The sequence below is a fragment of the Aquarana catesbeiana genome, linkage group LG01, assembly GCF_042186555.1.
Source record: "Aquarana catesbeiana isolate 2022-GZ linkage group LG01, ASM4218655v1, whole genome shotgun sequence".
In the NCBI taxonomy this organism is placed as follows: domain Eukaryota; kingdom Metazoa; phylum Chordata; class Amphibia; order Anura; family Ranidae; genus Aquarana; species Aquarana catesbeiana.
In genome coordinates this window covers 824,527,973-824,553,761 of record NC_133324.1, presented here as the reverse complement: position 1 = coordinate 824,553,761, position 25,789 = coordinate 824,527,973, and the positions used below count along the sequence as shown (strand labels likewise).

At 43.4% G+C, this 25,789-nt stretch overlaps 1 protein-coding gene across 3 annotated transcripts in view; it reads left to right on the top strand.

The window, feature by feature from the left end:
• Positions 1 to 25,789, top strand: part of DCUN1D4 (defective in cullin neddylation 1 domain containing 4) — a 141,678-nt gene that overhangs the window by 63,580 nt on the left and 52,309 nt on the right. For all 3 annotated transcript variants that reach the window (XM_073608459.1, XM_073608460.1, XM_073608458.1), the window contains 2 exons: positions 8,682 to 8,796; positions 25,300 to 25,391. In XM_073608459.1, the coding sequence (XP_073464560.1) occupies positions 8,682 to 8,796; positions 25,300 to 25,391 (207 nt within the window). The remainder of the gene's footprint in view (positions 1 to 8,681; positions 8,797 to 25,299; positions 25,392 to 25,789) is intronic.

Here is a 25,789-nt window from a genome sequence, read left to right as displayed (position 1 = left end):
TGTCGCCGCAGCCACAAGCCAAATGCACAGATAATCAGAGACTGCGGATGGATTACAGGAGATAACCAGAGACTGTGGATGCAACTTACTACAGGAGATAACCAGAGACTGCAGACGGACTACAGAAGATAACCAGAGACTGCAGACGGATTACAGGAGATAACCAGAGACTGCGAATGCGACTTACTACAGGAAAAACCAGAGATTGCAGATGCGACTTACTACAGGAGATGATCAATTAGTCATTTTTAAAATTCTAATTTTCAGCAATGCACCCCCTGTATTCAGCAATACAGGGGGTAAACAACACTGTAAGGGAGGGTCTAGCATAACAGTGAGCTACAAGCAGTGTAAATGGTCAGAAAGATCTACCTGGCCAGCCGGGCTCACCTCCCACTCTCTGGTCCAGGAGCGGGGCTCCCAGCAGTCCAGGGGCAGCGCTCTCAGCGCTCCCACTTTGTTTCTCTGCTCCTCTCAGCACAGACAAGCTGCTTGGGCCCGGGCAGTGCACGGTCAGAGCGTCAGTAGAGCTCCGGCCCCGCCCTCCCCCCCCCGCTGACTCCCTGCTGACAGAGCCTCCCTTAGCCCAAGCTGAGCCTGACAGCCGGGGTAGCGTGCTCCTGTGGTCGAGCAGTGTAACACCAGGCCAGACACAGGCAGCACACAACAACAGCGTGTGTGTCAGTGCCGTGTGCGGTGATAGCGGCACCACTAGTTAAAGTACACATAACTTTACTACTTGTTCTACAATCTGCACTTACGCTCTGGGGGGGGTACAACCCCCCAAACCCTCCCCTTATCTACGTGCCTGGTGCTGATTGGCCTCTCACCTTACTGCTGTAAGGTAACACCATAAGGGAATGATCTGGTGAAGTTCCAATGACTTCAGTTGACCCTCCTATGGTTAGCCCAGCTCTGGTAGCTCTCTTGAGTGGATAGTTCTGGCTACCTCCTCTGGGTCTTCCTCTCTTTAGCCTAGTAAGTATCTCTCTAAGTTGAATATGGCTCTTCTATGATAGTCTTGTGGTCTGGGGATCCTTCCCAGACTTATCCGTGTGATATATAGAAGAGAAGGATTCCCAAATAGTGTAGTAACGTTTTGTAGATTTATTAGATGAAAACAGCTTCTTTTACTCAGATTGACACAAGCAACATACAACAAGCATCACTTCCGGTGTGCCTGTCAATCAATCCCGACACGTATTGTCATGTCCACGTGACTTCATCAGGGATTCAACTTCACCAGATCATTCATTTATGCTGTTACCTTACACTGAAAGAAGAGACCCTTGTCACATTTTTCTTTAATTTCATTTGTGCACGGTGAAAGCATTTTATCACTTTTGATATTATTTATACTAGATTGATTCCATGACTTTTATATTCAATCAATTTATGGACTATTTTTTGTCTATTATCCATTTAGTCATGTTATTTATATGTTCACTATCAGCATGTAGTGATTTCCTTTTTAGTTTATTTTTTTTCCCATGATTTAGGATTGTTTTCACCTTTCTTATTTATGAATTTTTGTGAGATATCTTTACCACATATTTATACATCTTACGTACTTATGTACTGACTAGGACAGTGTTTTATATGTCTATTGGATTCATCTTTAGTGTTATTTACTTCACTCCTTCACATTCATTATTTACCTCTAACAGCTCAGTACCACACATTGCAATTTATTCTACATTCCATTGGCTACGGATTTAGCCTATCGGTGTTTGCGGCGGTTAGTTCTTACAGTGATGTCGCGGGTGCACTACTTTATACTTTTCATAGAGTTCCCTGCATAGCTAGAGAACTGACCACTGTGTGTTCCCCTGTTTAGTGTGGTCAGTATTTATTAAGAAAGCAGAGGGACAGGCAGGAACACCAGGGATTTCACACAAAGGAAGCAATGCAAAGAGAACAGGATACATTTTCATATGAGCACATAGTACAGCAGGCACATATCAGGAATATGAAATGTTGGATGTACAGTACATATTCTTTAATTTAAGTGCATCGATGTTACATTTTGTCTTGGTCCCCCTACAAAGTCCCACAAATACTTGTTACAATCAGTAAAGTCCACCTAATGCAGCATCCTCTCCTCTCTCTCTACACTGTAATGAAACTAAACTTCCCATCATGCTTTGGGAATTGCAGTGAATGTGGGAGTGGATACTAGGCCTGTACATGACATGAATGTGAACATCATACCAAGTGAATGGTACTCACTCCCCAGCAGCTATGGGGTTAAGTCTGTACAGCCGCCCAGTTCCTTCCCCTCTTCTCCTATGCTTATACAGAAAGACTGTATAATGCTTTCTCTCTCCCCTGTGTATCTCCGGTGATCTGCATATTTAAGTGTTCTTGCATAGCAAGACCACTTACTGTTATCTCACATATATATATTATTCTTATTATAGCCAAATTTACCACCCTAACTCCTCCCACAGCTTTTACACTACATAGACAGTAATATACCGAAACATGCGGATTGTTCCCGATTGGTGTGCTATTACTTTGTGGAACGTTTCGCCGAATGGTTCACAAAATATTGTCATTTTTGCGGCAAAATTGGTCCCATAGGAATGAATGGCGACATGTTCAAAACTAGAATGGGAGGTGACAAAAGCTGACGACCCCATGATCAGCCAAAACATTATGACCACCCCATGATCAGCCAAAACATTATGACCACCCCATGATCAGACAAAACATTATGACCACCCCATGATCAGCCAAAACATTATGACCAGCCAAAACATGACCACCCCATAATCAGCCAAAACATTATGACCCCCCCCAATCATCAGCCAAAACATTATGACCCCCCCCCCATGATCAGCCAAAACATTATGACCACCCCATGATTAGCCAAAACATTATGACCCCCCCATGATCAGCCAAAACGTTATGACCACCCCATAATCAGCCAAAACATTATGACCCCCCCCCATGATCAGCCAAAACATTATGACCCCCCCATGATCAGCCAAAACATTATGACCACCCCATAATCCGCTAAAACATTATGACCACCCCATAATCAGCCAAAACATTATGACCACCCCATGATCAGCCAAAACTTTATGACCACAGCCAAAACATGACCACCCCATAATCAGCCAAAACATTATGACACCCCCCCCCCCCCCCCCCCATGATCAGCCAAAACATTATGACCACCCCATGATCAGCCAAAACATTATGGCCACCCCATAATCAGCCAAAACATTATGACCACCCCATAATCAGCCAAAACATTATGACCCCCCCCCCCCCCCATGATCAGCCAAAACATTATGACCCCCCCATGATCAGCCAAAACATTATGACCACCCCATAATCAGCTAAAACATTATGACCACCCCATAATCAGCCAAAACATTATGACCCCCCCATGATCAGCCAAAACATTATGACCAGCCAAAACATTATGACCACCCCATAATCAGCTAAAACATTATGACCACCCCATTATCAGCCAAAACATTATGACCATCCCATGATCAGCCAAAACATAACCACCCCATGATCAGCCAAAACATTATGACCAGCCAAAACATGACCACCCCATAATCAGCCAAAACATTATGACCCCCCCCATGATCAGCCAAAACATTATGACCCCCCCCCCATGATCAGCCAAAACATTATGACCACCCCATGATCAGCCAAAACATTATGACCACCCCATAATCAGCCAAGACATTATGACCACCCCATAATCAGCCAAAACATTATGACCCCCCCCCCCCCCCATGATCAGCCAAAACGTTATGACCACTGACCACCCCATAATCAGCCAAGACATTATGACCACCCCATAATCAGCCAAAACATTATGACCCCCCCCCCCCATGATCAGCCAAAACATTATGACCACCCCATAATCAGCCAAAACATTATGACCACCCCATGATCAGCCAAAACATTATGACCAGCCAAAACATTATGACCACCCCATATTTAGCCAAAACATTATGACTCCCCCCCCCCCCATGATCAGCCAAAACATTATGACCACCCCATGATCAGCCAAAACATTATGACCACCCCATGATTAGCCAAAACATTATGACCCCCCCCATGTTCAGCCAAAACATTATGACCCCCCCCCCATGATCAGCCGAAACATTATGACCCCCCCATGATCAGCCAAAACATTATGACCACCCCATAATCAGCTAAAACATTATGACCACCCCATGATCAGCCAAAACATTATGACCACAGCCAAAACATGACCACCCCATAATCAGCCAAAACATTATGACCCCCCCCCCCATGATCAGCCAAAACATTATGACCACCCCATAATCAGCTAAAACATTATGACCACCCCATAATCAGCCAAAACATTATGACCCCCCCATGATCAGCCAAAACATTATGACCAGCCAAAACATTATGACCACCCCATAATCAGCTAAAACATTATGACCACCCCATTATCAGCCAAAACATTATGACCATCCCATGATCAGCCAAAACATTATAACCACCCCATGATCAGCCAAAACATTATGACCAGCCAAAACATGACCACCCCATAATCAGCCAAAACATTATGACCCCCCCATGATCAGCCAAAACATTATGACCCCCCCCCCATGATCAGCCAAAACATTATGACCACCCCATGATCAGCCAAAACATTATGACCACCCCATAATGAGCCAAGACATTATGACCACCCCATAATCAGCCAAAACATTATGACCCCCCCCCCCCCCCATGATCAGCCAAAACGTTATGACCACCCCATAATCAGCCAAGACATTATGACCACCCCATAATCAGCCAAAACATTATGACCCCCCCCCCATGATCAGCCAAAACATTATGACCACCCCATAATCAGCCAAAACATTATGACCACCCCATGATCAGCCAAAACATTATGACCAGCCAAAACATTATGACCACCCCATATTTAGCCAAAACATTATGACTCCCCCCCCCCCCCCATGATCAGCCAAAACATTATGACCACCCCATGATCAGCCAAAACATTATGACCACCCCATGATTAGCCAAAACATTATGACCCCCCCATGTTCAGCCAAAACATTATGACCCCCCCCCATGATCAGCCGAAACATTATGACCCCCCCATGATCAGCCAAAACATTATGACCACCCCATAATCAGCTAAAACATTATGACCACCCCATGATCAGCCAAAACATTATGACCACAGCCAAAACATGACCACCCCATAATCAGCCAAAACATTATGACCCCCCCCCCATGATCAGCCAAAACATTATGACCACCCCATGATCAGCCAAAACATTATTGCCACCCCATAATCAGCCAAAACATTATGACCACCCCATAATCAGCCAAAACATTATGACCCCCCCCCCATGATCAGCCAAAACATTATGACCACCCCATAATCAGCCAAGACATTATGACCCCCCCATGATCAGCCAAAACATTATGACCAGCCAAAACATTATGACCACCCCATATTTAGCCAAAACATTATGACCCCCCCCCCCCCCCATGATCAGCCAAAACATTATGACCACCCCATGATCAGCCAAAACATTATGACCACCCCATAATCAGCCAAAAGATTATGACCACCCCATAATCAGCCAAAACATTATGACCCCCCCCCCCCCCCATGATCAGCCAAAACATTATGACCCCCCCCCCCCCATGAACAGCCAAAACATTATGACCCCCTCATGAACAGCCAAAACATTAAAACCCCCCCATGATCAGCCAAAACATTATGACCGCCCCATGATCAGCCAAAACATTATGACCACCCCATGATCAGCCAAAACATTATGACCCACCCCCCCACATGAACAGCCAAAACATTATGACCCCCCCCATGAACAGCCAAAACATTATAACCCCCCCATGATCAGCCAAAACATTATGACCGCCCCATGATCAGCCAAAACATTATGACCACCTCCATGATCAGCCAAAACATTATGACCCCCCCCCCATGATCAGCCAAAACATTATGACCACCCTATGAAAAAAAATCATTTAAAAAAAAAAAAACATTTTTGAAAAAAATGTTCAGCTCTTTCAGCTAATGATGGGACTTCTTTAACTTTTTTACTACTATTTATACTTTTTAAAATATTAAGCTTTTTAACAATTTTCACAGTTACTCCAGCCACTCCAACCACACAACAGTTACTCAAGCCACTCCACCCAGTTACTCCGCCCACTCCGGTTGTAGACTACTGTAGGTGGAGGAAAGAACACTTCACATAATTTCCCCAGAAATTGTAGCTTTTCTGGTTAATACTGATCTCTGAAGTCTGGGTTTTCACAGTGCCTTCTTAATATCACTAGTGAGATCTGTATCCCCTGCCTGCCTGTGTGATTGCCCAGCATGTATGGGGTTAAATGGTTTGAGGGAACTTGTCAGCTCTGACTGAAAATGTGATGGGAGGAGGGGAGCACTGCCTCTGTGGGAGGTTCATACTGGGTTTCTCAAACTTGCTGGTCCACCCACTGCAGTTGGCAGGAATTGCTGGCTGAACTAAACTACAGGAGGGACGTGACAAGACCAGTGGATTGCAAGGAATAGCAGCCTGTGCTTTTGCAAACAGGAAACCACAGACAATCAACCCCATTATTTAAAAAATACACAGGCTGTTTCTCAAAAACTACAGTGGCAATCAGAAAATGGACTACATATTCTAGAAAGATAGGAAAGCAGCATTAACCACTTCAACTTTGGAAGGATTTGGCCTCTTAATGACCAGGCCATTTTTTGGGATACGGCACTGCGTCGCTTTAACTTACAATTGCGCTGTAGTGCGACGTTGTACCCAAAGAAAATTGATGTCCTTTTTTCTTTTGGTGATATTTGATCACCTTTGCGCTTTTTATTTTTTTGTGCTAAAAAGACCGACAATTTTTATATATATTTTTTTGCTATAATAAATATCCCCCACATGTAAAAGAACAAATTTCTTCATCAGTTTAGGCCAATATGTATTCTTCTACATATTTTTGGTAAATAAAATCGCAATAAGCGTATATTGATTGCTTTGTGCAAAAGTTATACCATCTACAAAATAGGGGATATATTTATGGCATTTTTATTATTATTATTATTTTTTAACTAATGGCGGTGATCAGCGATTTTTAGCGGGACTGCGAGATTGCGACAGACAGATCGGACACTTTTTTGACACTTTTTGGGACCATTGAAATTTATACAGCGATCAGTGCTATAAAAACACACTGATTACTGTATAAATGACACTGGCAGGGAAGGGGTTAACACTAGGGGGCGATCAAGGGGTTAAATGTGTTCCCTGTGAGGGGACTGACTAGGAGTACAGAGAGATCGCAGTTCCTAATCACTAGGAACAGACGATCACTCTGTACTCCCTTGAAAGAACGGGGATCTGTTTGTTTACATTGACAGATCTCCGTTCTGGCTCTCTGTGGAGCGATTGCGGATGGCCGGCGGACATCGAGGGCACCAGCCACGCGCATCGTCTCCAGCGCCGCGGGTTTACTATATCTATTGAACAAAGTGACGTACACCTACAACGATTCACGCAATAGAGCCGACCTGCCGCCTTATATCTGCGGCGGTTGGTCAGCAAGTGGTTAAAACTACTGGTTAAAAAAAGTTTTCTCCCAGAGTTCTGCTTTAAGCCTCAAATGTTCATTGCTTCTCTTAGTAAAACTAGGTCACTTTAAATTATTCTAGAAATTGTGATTAAAGGTGTTTCAGTGTGGTGCATTCCAAAAAAAAAAATGTGCTTATTGCATCTTTGGTGTGCTTTCCAGCAAAATGCAGCTTCCACAGTGATGAATGTTAACTTTCATATAAGACATCTGCAGCTGCACTGCATGCAAAATTCAGATGTTTTTCCTTATGCTTATGCCTTGTACGGGTTCACATTTGATGTGACTGCTTTCTGAAAATTGAAGCAAACGAGCAGAGATGTTGCTGTTTTATTCAGAATCTTTTATTTTACTGGTTTCCTATTACAAAATAAAAGATGAATCCTCATTGGTTGCACTGGGACTTTGGTGAAAAAAATTGATAGAAGATCCACCACCTTATATTCTTAAAGGCTTACCAAAGAGATTGAACACAGATGGGTATACACCCACTGGGTCAGTCAAGCGTTCCAAGGGATCAGGAAGCTTGCAATGATGTGTTTACAGGAGTTTGTCCAAAAAAACATCAGTGATGTATAGAAAAGGAAACAGCAGAGCACACAGCGTAATTCCGTAAAAACTCATCGCATGTTTATTGAAGATAAAAAAATATCACTCACATTTCTGAAGATAAAAATGCGCTTTGATAGAAAACAATGGCAGTATCAGTGGCGTCAGTATCTCCATACCGATGCGTTTCGTCCTATGGGACATCATATGGGGTATTTTTTTGCATGAGTTGATCTTTTGCTGTGACAGCGCGGTATATGTATATATATATATATATATATATATATATATATATATATATATATATATATAATATACCCTTTTTTTCCATCCTCCATATTCTTCCTTCCTGCTCCAGTATTTGTGACTTAACCCCGCAATGCACCTTTCTTGTGTAGTACCAGTGTAGCACATATCAGATGTCTGATGATTATAGAAGAGGAACACAATACTTGCTAAATGTGAACCTTTCCTTGGGTTATTGATGATAATTCTTTCTTTTTCAGGGAGTCTGCGTTCGTGCAGCACTTCAGACTGTTTTAGTAAGACTATGCCACCAAGGAAAAAGAGGAGACCTGCAGCAGGAGATGACCTGTTGGCTAAGAAAAGTAGACATGATGGGTAGGTATTTGCGATCAATTGTTTTATCTTCTGTTTTTAGTCATTTTTATTTCATTTTAATGGAGGAATGTTTAGAAACATAATGGATTGTTAAAATAAATAAAAGTGTGTGTACATCAGCAAATTATACTTAAAGGGGTTGTAAAGGTGAAAGTTTTTTCACATTAAAGTGGATGTAAACCCAATGTCATCCTTTCTAAACTACTGCCATAGGGGTTATCTATAAGGATATACATGCCTCCTGCATGTATCTTTACCTGTCAAATGTCTCCCCTCTGTCTGTCATGAGAGCCGAAAAACTGCATATTCTGTAGGTGGGTCTGTTGTCTGGAGCTCGGTGGGTGGAGTTCTGATGTCAGTAGACTCCCCGCCCACCTCTACACTCCCCTTGTTAATATTCATTTTCTCTGTGTATTTCTAACACTGAACTTCTGCTGAACTTCTGCTATGATCTCTAACATCCAGTGAAAAGACAGAAAAGTAACCACATGACTTCAGCATGCCAAATCATGGTGAGGTGTGGAACAGCCAATCCTTGCAGAGCTGCTGAAGAAATGAGTGGGGGAGGGAATTTAAAAATACTGCAAGTCTCTTAGGCTAATACACGAGATGTAAATCACCTGTCACTCACAGCAAGGGGGAGGATTTGACAAAGTTTTTCTCAGTCTGTCAAGAATTGTCTCACTGAACAATAAAAGGGGATTGCTCAGAGATGGATTAACTCTGTGTGGCAAGACTGGGCTCAAATGATAGCAAATCTTATACTCTACAGTATGATATATATAAAAAAAAATATTTTTCGGGTTTACATCCACTTTACTGCATTCTATGCATTAAGGTGAAAAAACATCCGACAATACCGCCCCCCCCCAGCCCCCCCGTTTTACTTACCTGACCCCTCGAAAGTCCCGTGCTCGCCCCCGACATGCTCTTCGCCGCTCAGCCTGGCCGTTGATTGGTTACAGTGGATGGATTGAAAGCACGCAGCCATTGGCTTGCTCTGCTGTCAGTCACATCCAATGACGCGGCATGCTGGAGGGCGGGGCCGAGTGATACAGTGATCGGCTATGGCCGCCCAGTGGCGTAGCGTGGGTTGTCAGCGCCCGGGGCAAGGCAAGTAATTTGCGCCCCCTAACCTGCGGACTTTTAGCACTCCCTGAGTCCTGTCCCTTCCCTTCCTACAATAGTACTAACCAACCTGATTCCTATACTGACCACTACACTGTCCACTATACTGACCACTACATTATACTGTCCACTATATTGACCACAACACTGACCACTATACTACACTGACCACTATACTACACTGACTACTATACTACACTGACTACTATACTGTCCACTACACTATACTGCCCACTACACTGACCACTATACTGTCCACTACACTATACTGACCACTATACTGTCCACTACACTATACTGCCCACTACACTATATTGTCCACTACACTGACCACTATATCGTCCACTATACTGTCCACTATACTATACTGTCCGCTATACTTACCACTACACTATACTGACCACTATACTGTCCACTACACTATACTGACCACTACACTGACCTCTATACTGTCCACTACACTATACTGACCACTACACTGACCTCTATACTGTCCACTATACTGACCACTACACTATACTGACCACTACACTGACCACTACACTATACTGACCACTATACTATACTGTCCACTACACTATACTGTCCACTATACTGACCTCTATACTGTCCACTACACTATACTGTCCACTACACTGACCACTACACTATACTGACCACTATACTGTCCACTACACTATACTGTCTACTACACTATACTGACCACTATACTGTCCACTACACTATACTGTCCACTATACTGACCACTACACTATACTATACTGTCCACTACACTATACTGTCCACTACACTATACTATACTGTCCACTACACTATACTGTCCACTATACTGACCTCTATACTATACTGTCCACTATACTGCACTGACCAATTTACTGTCCACTACACTATCCTACCTACAGTATTCCTATACTGACCACTACACTGCATGACTCTAGCTGCTCTTCTACTCACTCTCTCTCTCTGGCTGGCTGCTCCCTCTTCCCAGACCGTGTCCCCCCCCCCGGAGGCCAGCAACACGACTCTCATCACGAGGGAGTCTCACCTTTTCTTCTTTGTTTTCCATCGGTCCGGAGGGGAGCAGGAGGAGGAGGAGACAGCGGCGGCTCACAATCTCAAATTTTTGTGTCCCCCTGCGCTCCGCCATGTTCAGTCTCCGGCGCCTTGTGATTGGGCGTATGGGGTCATGTGCAGTGGCGGGGCTGGCCTGTTAACGCTCGTGCTTGCTCCTGGAGTCCCGCCTCCGCAAATGACCCCATTTACCCAATCACAGGGTGCCGGAGACTGAACATGTGCAGAGGCGGGACTCCAGGATGTACCGCGATCGTGGACAGGCCAGCCCCGCCACCGCAAATGACCCCATACGGCCAATCACAGGGCGTCGGAGACTGAACATGGCGGCCAGAGCGTGGGGACACAGGGCAGTGAGTTTAGGAGGAGGCAGCCAGTAGTCACACAGTGGCACGGAATTTCGCCCCCCCTAAATGTTGCTCCTAGGGCCGCGGCCCCCTCCGCACCCCTCACGCTACGCCACTGTGGCCACCGGCTGTATCACGGGAGCGTGCCCGCAAGCACTCAACACCATGCGAGGGAGCTTGCATGAAGGTGTTGAGTCCTTGCGGGGGGGAGCCGAGACAGCCGCCGAGGGACCCCAGAAGACCAGGTTCGGGGCCACTCTGTGCAAAACTCGCTGCACAGTGGAGGTAAGTATAACATGTTTGTTATTTAAAAAAAAATATATATATCTTTAGTGATCCTTTAACCACTTCAGCCCCGGAAAGATTTACCCCCTTCCTGACCAGTGCGTTTTTTGCGATTCCGCACTGCATTGCTTTAACTGACAAGTGCGCGGTCGTGTGACATGGCTCCCAAACAAAATTGATGTTGTTTTTCCCCACAAATAGAGCTTTCTTTTGGTGATATTTGATCACCTCTGCAATTTTTATTTTTTGCGCTATAAACAAAATAAGAGCGACCATTTTGAAAAAAACGCATTATTTTTTACATTTTGCTATAATAAATATCCCCCAAAATATATAAAAAAAAAATTTTTTTCCTCAGTTTAGGCCGATATGTATTCTTCTACATATTTTTGGTAAAAAAAAATCGCAATAAGCGTTTATTGATTGGTTTGCGCAAAAGTTATAGCGTTTACAAAATAGGGGATAGTTTTATGGCATTTTTATTAATAATTTTTTTTTACTAGTAAGGGCGGCGATCAGTGATTTTTTTTTGTGACTGCGACATGGCGGACACATCGGACATTTTTGACACATTTTTGGGACCATTGTCATTTATACAGCAATCAGTGCTATAAAAATGCACTGATTCCTGTGTAAATGACACTGGCAGTGAAGGGGTTAACCACTAGGGGCTGGGAGGGGTTAAGTCAGTATTAGGGATGTGTTCTAACTGTAGGGGGGATGGGCTGTGTGTGACACGTCACTGATCTCTGCTCCCGATGACAGGGAGCAGAGATCAGTGACACTGTCACTAGGCAGAACGGGGAGATGCTGTTTACATCAGCATCTCCCCGTTCGTCCTCTCCGTGAGGCGATCGCGGGTATCCTCGCGGCGATCGAAGCTCATGAAGCTCGCGGCAGGCGCGCGCACGGCGACAAATTCAAAGTAACATACAGGTACATTACTTTGGACAGCCGTGCCATTCTGCCGACGTATATCTACAGGAGGCGGTCAGCAAGTGGTTAAGTGATAATATTCACATTGACTTTTATTTTCCTTTATCCTGAGGTTAATTTTGTTGCTTGAAGGATTTGGTGTTTGCTGGCTGTTAGTTATGGTAGAGCACTAAGCTTGAAATAAAGATGCTTCTCCACATCAACAAGGAGGTTGGGATGTAGTCAACTGTTATTTGTCCATTGATGATGATAATAGTAATAAATTAATATATGATCGATGGTGCATGATTGTTGCAAATTAGTTTAATGTAATTGGTATGCCTTAGCCCCGGTTCACACAGGGGCGGCACGACTTGCAGGTCGCCTCACCGAGGCGACCTGCACACGACTGCCACGGCGACTTGCAAAACGACTTCTGTATAGAAGTCTATGCAAGTCGCCCCAAGTCGCCCGCAAAGTAGTACAGGAACCTTTTTCTAAGTCGGAGTGACTTGCATCGCTCCTATTAGAACGGTTCCATTGTACAGAACGGGAGGCGACTTGTCAGGCGGCTAGGTCGCCTGACAAGTCGCCCCTGTGTGAACCGGCACTTACATGTTTAAAATGCTTTAAATAAAGCTAGCTTGCAACATTTAGATGGCCCTAGTGTGGTTCTGTGTATATTTACAGAGGATGTTGGTCATTTGCTTTTGTGGACATTGATTCTGTAGTTTTTCTTTTATGATAAGACCTTTCTGCATGACCCAGGGATCTCTCCTTTTGCACTGTTACCATTCACAGGATGCTTTGCATTTTTTTTACTGAATTAAAGGTGTTCTCTCCTTTAAAAAATACCAGACGGACCCTTATTCATCTTTTGAACTGTCCCAAATTGGTGTGTTGCTTGACAGAAACCATACAAATTATCCTGGTCATATTACGGCTACCCATCATAGTACTAGTTACCAGATTTCTTTTTGTAGTATCGCACAAAACTGGCCCCACACTCCCATCTTTACAGCCTGGAAAAACTGGCCCCACATACATCACTGTTACAGTTCTTGTTGCAATAAATCTCGAAAGGGGTAATCAAAATATGGTGAAAATTACCTATACAGGGTACCGTGACCCAGAAAGTGTCATCCAATATCTTCTCTGGTAAATCCCACAGATAAGTTTGCATAATACAAGTTGGCTTATAGGGTACACTCTGTGTGTGTGTATATATGAATATATAATATTTATTATTTTTATATATATATATATATATATATATATATATATATATATATATATATATATATATATATATATATATATATATATATATATATATATATATATATATATATATATACATACAGTTGTGCTCAAAAGTTTGCTTACCCTGGCAGAAATTGTGAAATTTTGGCATTAATATGGAAAATATGACTGATCATGCTAAAAAAATGTCTTTTATTTAAGAATAGCAATTACATGAAGCCATTTATCATCACATAGTTTTTTGGATCCTTTTTAAATCATAATGGTAACAGAAATCACCCAAATGGCCCTGATAAAAAAAGTTTACATACCCTGGGATGTTTGGCCTTGGTACAGACACAGAAGGTGGCACACTCGCAGGTTATAATGGCAATAAAAGGTTAATTTCCCACATGTGTGGCTTTTTACATCAAAATTAGTGTATGTGTATAAATAGTCAATGAATTTGTTAGCTCTCACATTGATGCTCTAAGCAGGCTAGACACTGAGCCACGAGGAGGTAGAAAAGAACAGTCAAAAGACCTGCGTAACAAGGTACTGAAACTTTACAAAGATGGAAAAGGATATAAAAAGATATCCAAAACCTTGAATATGCCAGCCAGTACTGTTTAATCACTTATTAAGAAGTGGAAAATTAGGGGCTCTTTTGATTCCAAGCTAAGGTCAGGTATACCAAGAAATATTGCAGCCACAGGAACAGGAGAAATACAGGCTGCTCTCCAAAAAGTCGGTGTTGTTGGGCATATTGTAATCAGGAATTTTTGTGAAACTTGTACAGTAGAGGCTTCTTTCTGGCAACTTGACCATGCAGCTCTTTTTTGTTCAAGTTTTATCGTATTGTGCTATTTAAAAACAACCACACCATCTTTTTCCAGAGCAGCCTGTATTTCTCCTGAGGTTACCTGTGGGTTTTTCTTTGTATCCTGGACAGTTCCTGTGCCAGTTGTGGCTGAAATCTTTCTTGATCTACCTGACCTTGGCTTGGTATCAAGAGATCCCCAAATTTTTCACTTCTTATTAAGTGATTGAACAATACTGACTGGCATATTCAAGGTTTTGGATATCTTTTTATATCTCTTTCCATCTTTGTAAAGTTTCATTACCTTTTTATGCAGGTCTTTTGACTGTTCTTTTCTATCATCTCATGGCTCAGTGTCTAGCCTGCTTAGTGCATCCATGTGAGAACAAACAAACTCATTGACTATTTATACACAGACACTAATTTAAAAAGCCACAAATGTGGGAAATTAACCTTTAATTGCCATTTTAACCTGTGTGTGTCACTGTCTGTGTCTGTGCCAAGGCCAAACCTTTCAGGGTATGTAAACTTTTTATCACGGCCATTTGGGTGATTTCTGTTGTTATGATTTAAAAAGGATCCAAAAACCTATGTGATAATAAATGGCTTTATGTGATTGCTATCCTTAAATAAAAGACAGTTTTTTGGCATGATCAGTCATATTTTCAATACTAACGCCAAAATTTATGCCAGGGTATGCAAACTGTTGAGCACAACTGTGTGGTGTGTGTATATATATGTATATATATATATATATATATATATATATATATATATATATATATATATATATATATATATATATATATATATATATATATTTCTCACAAAAGTGAGTACACCTCTCACATTTTTGTAAATACTTTATTATATCTTTTCGTGTGACAAAACTAAAGAAATTACACTTGCTACAATGTTAAAGTAGTGAGTGTACAGTTTGTATAACAGTGTCCCCTCAAAATAACTCAACACACAGCCATTAATGTCTAAACCGCTGGCAACAAAACTGAGTACCCCTAAGTGAAAATGTCCAAATTGGGCCCAAAGTGTCAATATTTTGTGTAGCCACCATTATTTTCCAGCACTGCCTTAACCCTCCTGGGCATGGAGTTCACCAGAGATTCACAGGTTGCCACTGGAGTCTTCTTCCACTCCTCCATGACGACATCATGGAGCTGGTGGATGTTAGCGACCTTGTGCTCCTCCACCTTCCGTTTAAGGATGCCCCACAGATGGTCAATAGGGTTTAGGTTTGGAGACATGCTTGGCCAGTCCATCACCTTTACCCTCAGCTTCTTTAGCAAGGCAGTGGTCCTCTTGGAGCTGTGTTTGGGGTCGTTATGATTTTTGAATACTGCCCTGCAGCCCAGTCTTCAAAAGGAAGGGATCGTGCTCTGCTTCAGTATGTCGCAGTACATTTTGGCATTCGTGGTTCCCTCAATGAACTGTAGCTCCTCAGTGCTGCAGCCCCAGACCATGACATTCCCACCACTATGCTTGACTGTAGGCAAGACACACTTGTCTTTGTACTCCTCACCTGGTTGCCGCCACACACGCTTGACACCATCTGAACCAAATAAGTTGATCTTGGTCTCATCAGACCACAGGACAAGGTTCCAGTAATCCATGTCCTTAGTCTGCTTGTCTTCAGCAAACTGTTTGCAGGCTTTCTTGTGTATCATCTTTAGAAGAGGCTTCCTTCTGGGATGACAGCCATGCAGACCAACTTGATGCAGTGTGCGGTGTATGGTCTGAGCACTGACAGGCTGACCCCCATCCCTTCAACCTCTGCAGCAATGCTGGCAGCACTCATACCTCAGCACACGCACTAAACTTCTTTGGTCGACCATTGCGAGGCCTGTTCTGAGTGGGACCTGTCCTGTTAAACTGCTGTAAGGTCTTGGCTACTGTGCTGCAGCTTAGTTTTAGGGTCTTGGTAAACTTCTTATAGCCTAGGCCATCTTTATGTAGAGCAACAATTCATTTTTTCAGATCCTCAGAGAGTTCTTTGCCATGAGGTACCTTATTGAACTTCCAGTGACCAGTATGAGAGAGTGAGAGCGATAACACCAAATTTAACTCACCTGCTCCCCATTCACACCCGAGACCTTGTAACACTGACGAATCACGTGACACCGGGGAGGGAAAATGACTAATTGGGCCCAATTTGGACATTTTCACTTAGGGGTGTACTCACTTTTGTTGCCAGTGGTTTAGACATTAATGGCTGTGTGTTGAGTTATTTTGAGGGAACAGCAAATTTACACTGCTATACAAGCAGTGTAGCAAAGTGTAATTTCTTCAGTGTTGTCACATTTAAAGATATAATAAAATATTTGAAAAAAATGTGAGGGGTGTACTTACTTTTGTGAGATACTGTATATAAGCAGGGCACTGATCATCAGTACCCTGATAATCAGTGCATGCCCAATAGTGCCACCTTATCAGTGCAGCCTCATCATTGCCTCTTCATCAGTGCCCATGAGTGCAGCCTCATCAGTGCAGCCTCATCACCATCAGTGAAGGAGAAAAAATATTTATTTGCAAAATTTTCTAACAGAAACAAAGAAAAAGTTGTTGTTTTTTCAAAATTTTCAGTCTTTTTTCATTTGTTTAGCAAAAATTAAAAAACTCAGTGGTGATTAAATACCACCAAAAGAAAGCTCTGTCTCAAATTCATATGGGTACAGTGTTGCATGACCGCGCAGTTGTCGCTCAAAGTGGGACAGCGCTGAAAGGTGAAAATTGGCCTGGTCAGGAAGGCGGTAAAAGTGCCCAGTACGCAAATGGTTAAGATGGATGCCCGGCAAAAGTTTTCCTCCACACCAGAAATGCTGATTGATGCCTGTGCGTGCCACCCTGATACATGAGCCAGAGAGCAACATTTTCATTCACTTGACATTGCACTACAATCAGTGCTTGGGTGGCTCTAAGAAGTCTTGCACAGTTGATTACAGCTTCTTTCATCTGTAGCATAGGGAAATCGCTTTGAGCACCAGCAACCTGGCACACACACACTGCACATCCTGTTGCCATCTATACATTCGTGCCGGGGCATGCAGCAGGCACAGCTCCATATACAGCAGGTTATATTGCACTGCTGACTGGAGTGGTATGAAGGTGGGGCAGGCAGGTACATGCTACACTTGTAAAGTGCAGATAGGGCTTCATCCTTCACAGTCCTTCAGAACAAGCTGCTTGTGTGCACCCCCGGCGATCAGTGGTGCGTTGTGAGACGCTCAGACCCACCACATCTCCGATCACGATAAAGGCTCTTTACCATGTGATCAGCTGTGTGTCCAATCACAGCTGATCACAGTGTATATAGGAAGTGGCAACATTCCTCTTCACGCTGACAGCATGTGAGTAGAGGAGAGCCGATAAGTGGCTTTTCTCACAGGGGAGATCTGCACTGATCATAGGGCAATGAATATCATTGCAGCCCCATCAGCAATACCTGCCCGTGCCCATCAGTGATGCCAATCAGTGCCTATTGGGAGTGCCCATCAGTGCTGTATACCAGTGCTTTCTATCAGTGACGCCTTTTAGTTCTCATCGGCGCTGCATATTAGTGCCACCTCATCAGTGCCGCCTCATCAGTGCATGTCAGTGAAGGAGAAAAATTACTTATTTACAACATTTTAAACCACATAAAAACTTTTTTCTTTTTTTTCAAAATGTTTGTATTTATTTTGTTAGTTTAGCAAAAAATAAAAAACTCAGTGGTGATTAAATACCACCAAAAGAAAGCTCTATCTGTCTCAAAAAAATGATAAAAATGTTGTTTGGGGGGCAGCATTGCATGACAGCACAATTGTCATTCAAAGCGTGACAGCGCTGAAAGCTGAGAATTGGCCTGGGCAGGAAGGGGGTGAAAGTAACTTGTATTGAAGTGGTTTAAAACCAAACTCCAGGCATAAATAAAAAAATAAACAGCCATGCGTGGATCACAATTCCATCAGTTTAGCATGGACCAGATGAATTTTGATCCATGTATGGACACCTTGATTGTAGAGGACAATCTTAATGATTGACCTCAGTACAATCTACAGACCTCTGTACAAAGTACAGACAGGGCTGTGAGGATTTGAAGAATGGTATACATGTGTGTATGTGTCAGTTTTAGTGGGAACTAGGGATGGGCCGAACACCCCCCTGTTCGGTTTGCATCCAGAACATGCGAACAGACAAAAATTTGTTCGAACACGTGAACACCGTTAAAGTCTATGGGACACGAACATGAAAAATCAAAAGTGCTAATCTTAAAGGTTAATATGCAAGTTATTGTCATAAAAAGTGTTTAGGGACCCGGGTCCTGCTCCAGGGGACATGTATCAATGCAAAAAAAAGTTTTAAAAACGGCCGTTTTTTCGGGAGCAGTGATTTTAATAATGCTTCAAGTGAAACAATAAAAGTGAAATATTCCTTTAAATTTCGTACCTGGGGGGTGTCTATAGTATGCCTTTAAATTAGCGCATGTTTCTCGTGTTTATAACAGTCCGAGAGCAAAATTACATTTCTAAAGGAAAAAAAAGTCATTTAAAAGTGCTAGCGCTAGTTCCGGCTATTAACTACTTGACCACTGGGCACTTAAACACCCTTAATAACCAGACCAATTTTCAGCTTTCAGTGCTCTCACATTTTGAATGACAATTACTCAGTCATGTAACACTGTACCTATATGAAATTTTTGTCCTTTTTTTCACACAAATAGAGCTTTCTTTTGGTGGTATTTGATTACCGCTGGGTTCTTTATTTTTTGCGCTATCAAAGAAAAAAGAAATTTTTCCTCTTTCTGTTATAAAATTTTGCAAATTAGTAATTTTTCATCATATATTTTGGCCAAAATTTTTACCGCTACATATCTTTGGTAAAAATAACCCAAATCAGTGTATTATTTGGTCTTTGTGAAAGTTATAGAGTCCAAAAGCTGTGGTGCCAATATCTGAAAATTGATCACACCTTAAATACTGACGGCCTATCTAATTTCTTGAGACCCTAACATGCCAGAAAAGTACAAATACCCCCCAAATGACCCCTTTTTGGAAAGAAGACATTCCAAGGTATTTAGAAAGATGCATGATGAGTTTTTTGAAGTTGTCATTTTTTCCCACAATTCTTTGCAAAATCAAGATTTTTTTTCCACAAAATTGTCATATTAGCAGGTTATTTCTCACACACAGCATATGTATACAACAAATTACACCCCAAAACACATTCTGCTATTACTCCCGTGTATGGCGATACCACATGTGTGAGACTTTTACACAGCGTGGCCACATACAGAGGCCCAACATGCACGGAGCACCTTCAGGCGTTCTGGAGCACCCAGGCCAATTCTGACATTTCTCTCCTACATGTAAAAATCATAATTTATTTGCTAGAAAATTACATAGTACCCAAAAACATTGTATATGTTTTTTAGCAAAGACCCTAGAGAATACAATGGCGGTTGTTGCAACTTTTTATCTCGCACGGTATTTGCGCAGCAATTTTTCAAATGCTTTTTTTTGGAAAAAAAAACAGTTTTGTGCTTAAAAAAAAAAGAAAACAGTAAAGTTAGCCCAATGTTTTTGCATAATGTGAAAGATGAAGTTATGTAAATAGATATCTAACATGTCAACCTTCAAAATTGCACACGCTCGTGGAATGGCGCCAAACTTCGCTACTTAAAAATCCCCATAGTTTATGCTTTAAAATGTTTTAGTGGTTACATGTTTTGAGTTACAGAGAAGGTCTAGGGCCAAAATTATTGCTCTCGCTCTACCAATCGCAGTAATACCTCACATGTGTGGTTTGAACACCATTTTCATATGTGCGCGGGGCACACGTATGCGTTCGCTTCTGCATGCGAGCACACGGGGACAGGGGCGCTTTAAAAAATTTGTATTTTTTTTTATTGTTCATTTTACTTTATTTTTGTTTGACGCTTTTTTCCCAAAAATAAATTTTTTGATCACTTTTATTCCTATTACAAGGAATGTAAACATCCCTTGTAATAGGAATATGGCATGACAGGTCCTCTTTACAGTGAGATATGGGGTCAATAAGACCCCACATCTCACCTCTAGGCTGGGAAGCCTGAGATAAAAAAAATAAAAAAACGATTATGACTTTGATCGTAGTGGTGAGTCAGTACAAGCACCTGAGGGCGGTGGGAGGGGGGGGAGTCCCCTCTCGCCTCCTGTAGGAATGATCAAGCAGTGGAACAGCCGCTATGATCGTTCGTATGGTGTAGGGAATCGCCGGCTGAAAAAGCTGATATCTGAATGATGCCTGTAGCTGCAGGCATCATTCAGATATCCCTGCATAAAGTCAAGGACGTCGTATGATGGAAAGTGGTTAAAACGCTTTTTTTTTTTTTTAACACAAAGTTGTCCATTTATACAATATTTCTAACACATAGCATGTACATCCCAAAAATGACACCCCAAAATAGATTCTCCTACTCCTCCTGAGTATGGCGATATCACATGTGTGAGACTTCCACAGCCTGGCTACATACAGAGGCCGAGTACAGCCGAGTATGACTGAGCATGGCCGACTATGGCTGAGCATGGCTGGGTATTGCAGAGTATGGCAGAGTATGGCTGGGTATGGCAGAGTATGGCTGGGTATTGCAGAGTATGGCTGGGTATTGCAGAGTGTGGCAGGGTATTGCAGAGTATGGCCAGGTATTGCAGAGTATGGCCAGGTATTGCAGAGTATGGCCGGGTATTGCAGAGTATGGCGGAGTACGGCTGCGCATGGCTGAGTATGGCAGGGTATTGCAGGGTATGGCTAAGTATTGCAGGGTATTGCAGAGTATTGCGAGGTATTGCAGGGTATTGCGGGGTATTGCAGAGCATTGCAGAGTATTGCAGGATATTGCAGAGTATTGCAGAGTAATGCAGAGTAGTGCAGGGTATTGCTGAGCATGGAGGGATGGCTGAGCATGGATGGATGGACGGATGGCTGGATGTGACTGCATTTGTCACAGAGCAGCGCTGTGGGCACTACACATCCAGCCCAGAGCGCTGCTGCCATCCGATCCCTCCCCCTTGGTACCGATCAGTACACAGAGGGGAGGGAGGAACCGGCATCATGACATGACGCCGGTTTGTTTACATGTGATCGCACCGTCATTTGACGGAGCGATCGCATGGTAAACGGCCTTGATCTGCGCCGGGTCCAGTCACGGACGTTCTCGGGTGCGCGCGCGAGAGCGGGATTCTGGGAGGACGTCATAGTACGCCCTCCCAGAGTTAAGCAACCGCCCTGTAGCCGTCATTTGGCAATTGGCTGGTTGTTAAGTCGTTAATGAATTGTCGGTCCCGACAATACACATAAAACTCATTGAAAGTCATTAAAACATTTTTTTTAAAATGCGTGGGGGTCCCCCGAAATTCCATTACCAGACCCTTCAGGTCTGGTATGGATATTAAGGGGAACTCCGTGCCAAAATTATAAAAAAAAATGACGTGGGGTTCCTCCCAAAAATCCATACCAGACCCTTATCTGAGCATGCAACCTGGCAGGCCGCAGTAAAAGAGGGGGGGGGGGGGACGAGAGTGTGCCCCTCCCTCCTGAACCGTACCAGGCCACATAATCCAATAAATCCATGCTCCTACTCCAGAGATGAAATCCAATTCTCGATCTCCAGCGATGGATGATCTCCAGCGAGGAACACTCTCTTTTTGTGAAATGGTAGGGGTACAATTGGTACCCCTTACCAATTTGTATGGGGGGGGGCGGGATCTGGGTGTCCCCTTTGTTAAAGGGGGCTTCCAGATTACGATAAGCCCCCCGCGCGCAGACCCCCAAAACCACCGGGCAAGGACTTTTATGTGTATTGTCGGGACCGACAATTCATTAATAGCCGGAACTAGCGCTAGCACTTTTAAATGACTTTTTTTTCCTTTAGAGATGTCATTTTGCTCTCGGACTGTTATAAACACGGGAAACATGCGCTACTTTACAGGCATACTATAGACACTCCCCAGGTACGAAATTTAAAGAAATATTTCACTTTTATTGTTTCACTTTCTGGTACAATGTTTTTATTGAAAAAAAAAGAAGGGAAAAACCCCAGATAACGAATTCCCACGCAGGGGATATGTACAAAAACATAAAGAAGAGGTTTACATAACGGTACATAATGAAACATATTTTAAGGGTGTATTATATCAACTGACGTTGACCTACCAGTCAGGGCCGGAGGTCAGTGCGCTCTGTCCAGGCCATGGGGCCCAGGGGCTGAGGCAGACAAGGGTGAGCAGAGTTGTCTGCAAATCAGGGAAGAGGGTGACAGACAAACACGAGGAGAGAAAAAAAAAAAGGAGAAAAGAGAAGGGGGAAAGAAGGGGGAAAGAGAAGAAGGGAAGAACACATATACTATTACGGGGGGGAGGGGGGCTGGATAAGTGTAGGGTAGAACGTCGGGCGAAGGGCCCAGGAAGAGAGGAAATGGGAGGAGGAGGGAAGGGGGTCCCCCAGGCTGGAGGTTAGTTCAAAATGAATTTACAAACCTAGGCTAGTTGGATTTAGGTTGGGGAGTGTGTAGGACCACCACGGGGCCAATACCTTAATAAATTTTGCATGGGAGTCGTGAAGGATGCTGGACATTTTCTCGTGAATCATGAGGGTCGTCAATGAAGTCTTCACCTCTGCGAATGAGACAGAGGGTTTTTTCCAAGCCCTCGCTATTGTTCGTTTGGCGGCGATAAATAAGTATGTAGCTAGTTTCTGTTGATGAGAGAAAAGGCCCGGGAGCGGGCAATGAAGTAATGCAAATTTGGGGTCTTTGCGGAAGTGGACATGAAATAGGGAGGAAAGTAGACCAAAGACCCTTGACCAGAAGCCTACAAGACGAGGGCAAGACCACCATGTGTGCAGTTCATCTCCTCTTTGACCACAACCTCGGAAGCATCTATCATTGCAAGATGGGTTTGATTTGGCGATGCGGGCTGGAACCCAGTACCAGCGCAGGAGGACCTTATAGGCCGCCTCCAACGTGGCAGTGTTAAATGAGCATTTTGCTATACTGGACCAGGCTTTACTCCAATCTGCTAGATCTATGGGGGATAAATCGCGTTCCCATTTAAGCACATAGGAAAGGGTAGTGGAAGTGTTGCCAGCAGTTAGTAAGGAGTATATCATGGAAATGGTGCCTCGAGCACCCGCGCATTGTTGGCAGAATTGCTCAAAGGCAGTCATTTGATATGGGAAGGAGCCTAGGCGCCGGAGGGAAGTTATCCAGTGTCGCAGTTGGATGTAGCGGAAAAGTTCAGCAGGTGGAGCATCATGGGTCTCTTGAAACGAGGACCACGCAGGGAAGGCGCGGGTACGAAGAAAGTGACGAACCAGGGAGAACCCATGTGCAGGCCACCACGAAAAAATATAGGGTTGTTCTAGGCCCGGTGGGAACATAGGGTTATTCAAGAGGGGGAGCAGCGGTACGAATGGGGGACATAAGTTTGCCTGAGTATCGAATCGAATCGAGTCCCACAATTTTGTGCGTCATGAGAGGGCTAGCAGAAGGTGGTCGCATTTTAGGGGGTAGCCACAATAAGGCCGAGATAGGGACAGGCGCGCAATTGGGTACCTCCAGGAGAACCCATAGGGGGATATCAGAGGTCGCGTGGAGCATGGTGAGTTGGGAAATTTGGGCTGCTTGGTAGTACTTTGCAACGTCCGGAACGCCTAGTCCACCCCGTAACCTATGAGCATAGAGAGTGGAGCGGGAAACTCTGGGGCGTTTGTGTGCCCAGATAAAGGAGAGAAGTCTGTTCTGTAGTAGCCGCAGATAGAAGGCAGGGACTCGGACAGGAAGGGTTCGAAAGAAGTAAAGAATCTTTGGGAGAATGGTCATCTTGACCGCATGGATACGACCGATCCAGGATAAGGTGGGAAATCGCCACGAAGCCATGAGGGCCGTGATGGTACGCAAGAGTGGGTAATAGTTGGCGGAGAAAAGGGAGGCGTAAGAAGGGGTCAACTTAACGCCCAAGTAGTCCAGGGAGGAACTTGCCCATCGGTAAGGGAAGGAGGATTGGAGATGTAAGACTAGGGGGCCTGGGAGAGTGACGTTCAGGGCGGTAGTTTTGTGTGGGTTAATACGGAGGCCAGAGATAGATGAAAATCGGGTTAGAAGGGCCTGGAGATTTGGTAGGGTGACGATGGGGTTGGTGAGAGTTAGGAGGGCATCGTCAGCGAACATATTCAGTTTATAATTGTCACCTGCATAAGGGATGCCCGTGATATTAGGGTCTGCCCTAAGGGCTTATTGTTTCACTTTAAGCATTATTAAAATCATTATCCCGAAAAAACGGCCGTTTTTAAAACTTTTTTTTGCATTGATACATGTCCCCTGCACATTAATGTGCAATAACTTGCATATTAACCTTTAAAATTAGCACTTTAGATTTCTCCCATAGAATTTTAAAGGTTGTTCTGCGGCTTTTCGAATTTGCCGCAAACAACCAAAATTATTCGCTGTTCGACGAACGGGCGAACAGCCAATGTTCGAGTCGAACTCATGTTCGACTTGAACAGATAGCCTATCCCTAGTGGGAACTTCTGCTAATGTCGTGCCAACTGATAAGTCATATTTAAATTGTGTGTAAATAATCTATGTTTAAAAAACTGACAACGAAAATGTAATATAGTTACAGTTGTCTATGTCTATAACATGCGTATGTATATTTATGTCTTTAGGATGTATAAAAAATTTGATTCCTCCAGAATAAGAGCAGAGGAAGAAGCTTTCTCCAGCAAGAGATGCCTAGAATGGTTCTATGAATATGCAGGTAGGTCATAGTGTACTATATGTTTGATTGTCCCATGCCCTGCTTTTATAGGTCCCATCTTAACTCCTACGCATTTTATTTCTTCTGTATATGTGCTCTGGCACTTTCAGTTGTCTTATTACATGCACCCTATGTAATTCCTCCTGAGCATGTGGTGGAAAATGCATAAGCACAGTTTACTTTTAGTGACAACAATGTCAGAAAGGTAAATCTCAACTTTTCCTGTAAATGTTGCAGTTGGCCTCACCTACTGAGCCTTCAATGTGATGGGCAGCCTCACTGACCAGTAATAGAGCAGATAATGAGATTGGGATGAAGCTCACCATTTTCAGGAAAAATGCAAAAAGTGCAAAGATCCAATCACGTTGTGAGTACTGCCTGTCTGCTGGCCATCTCCT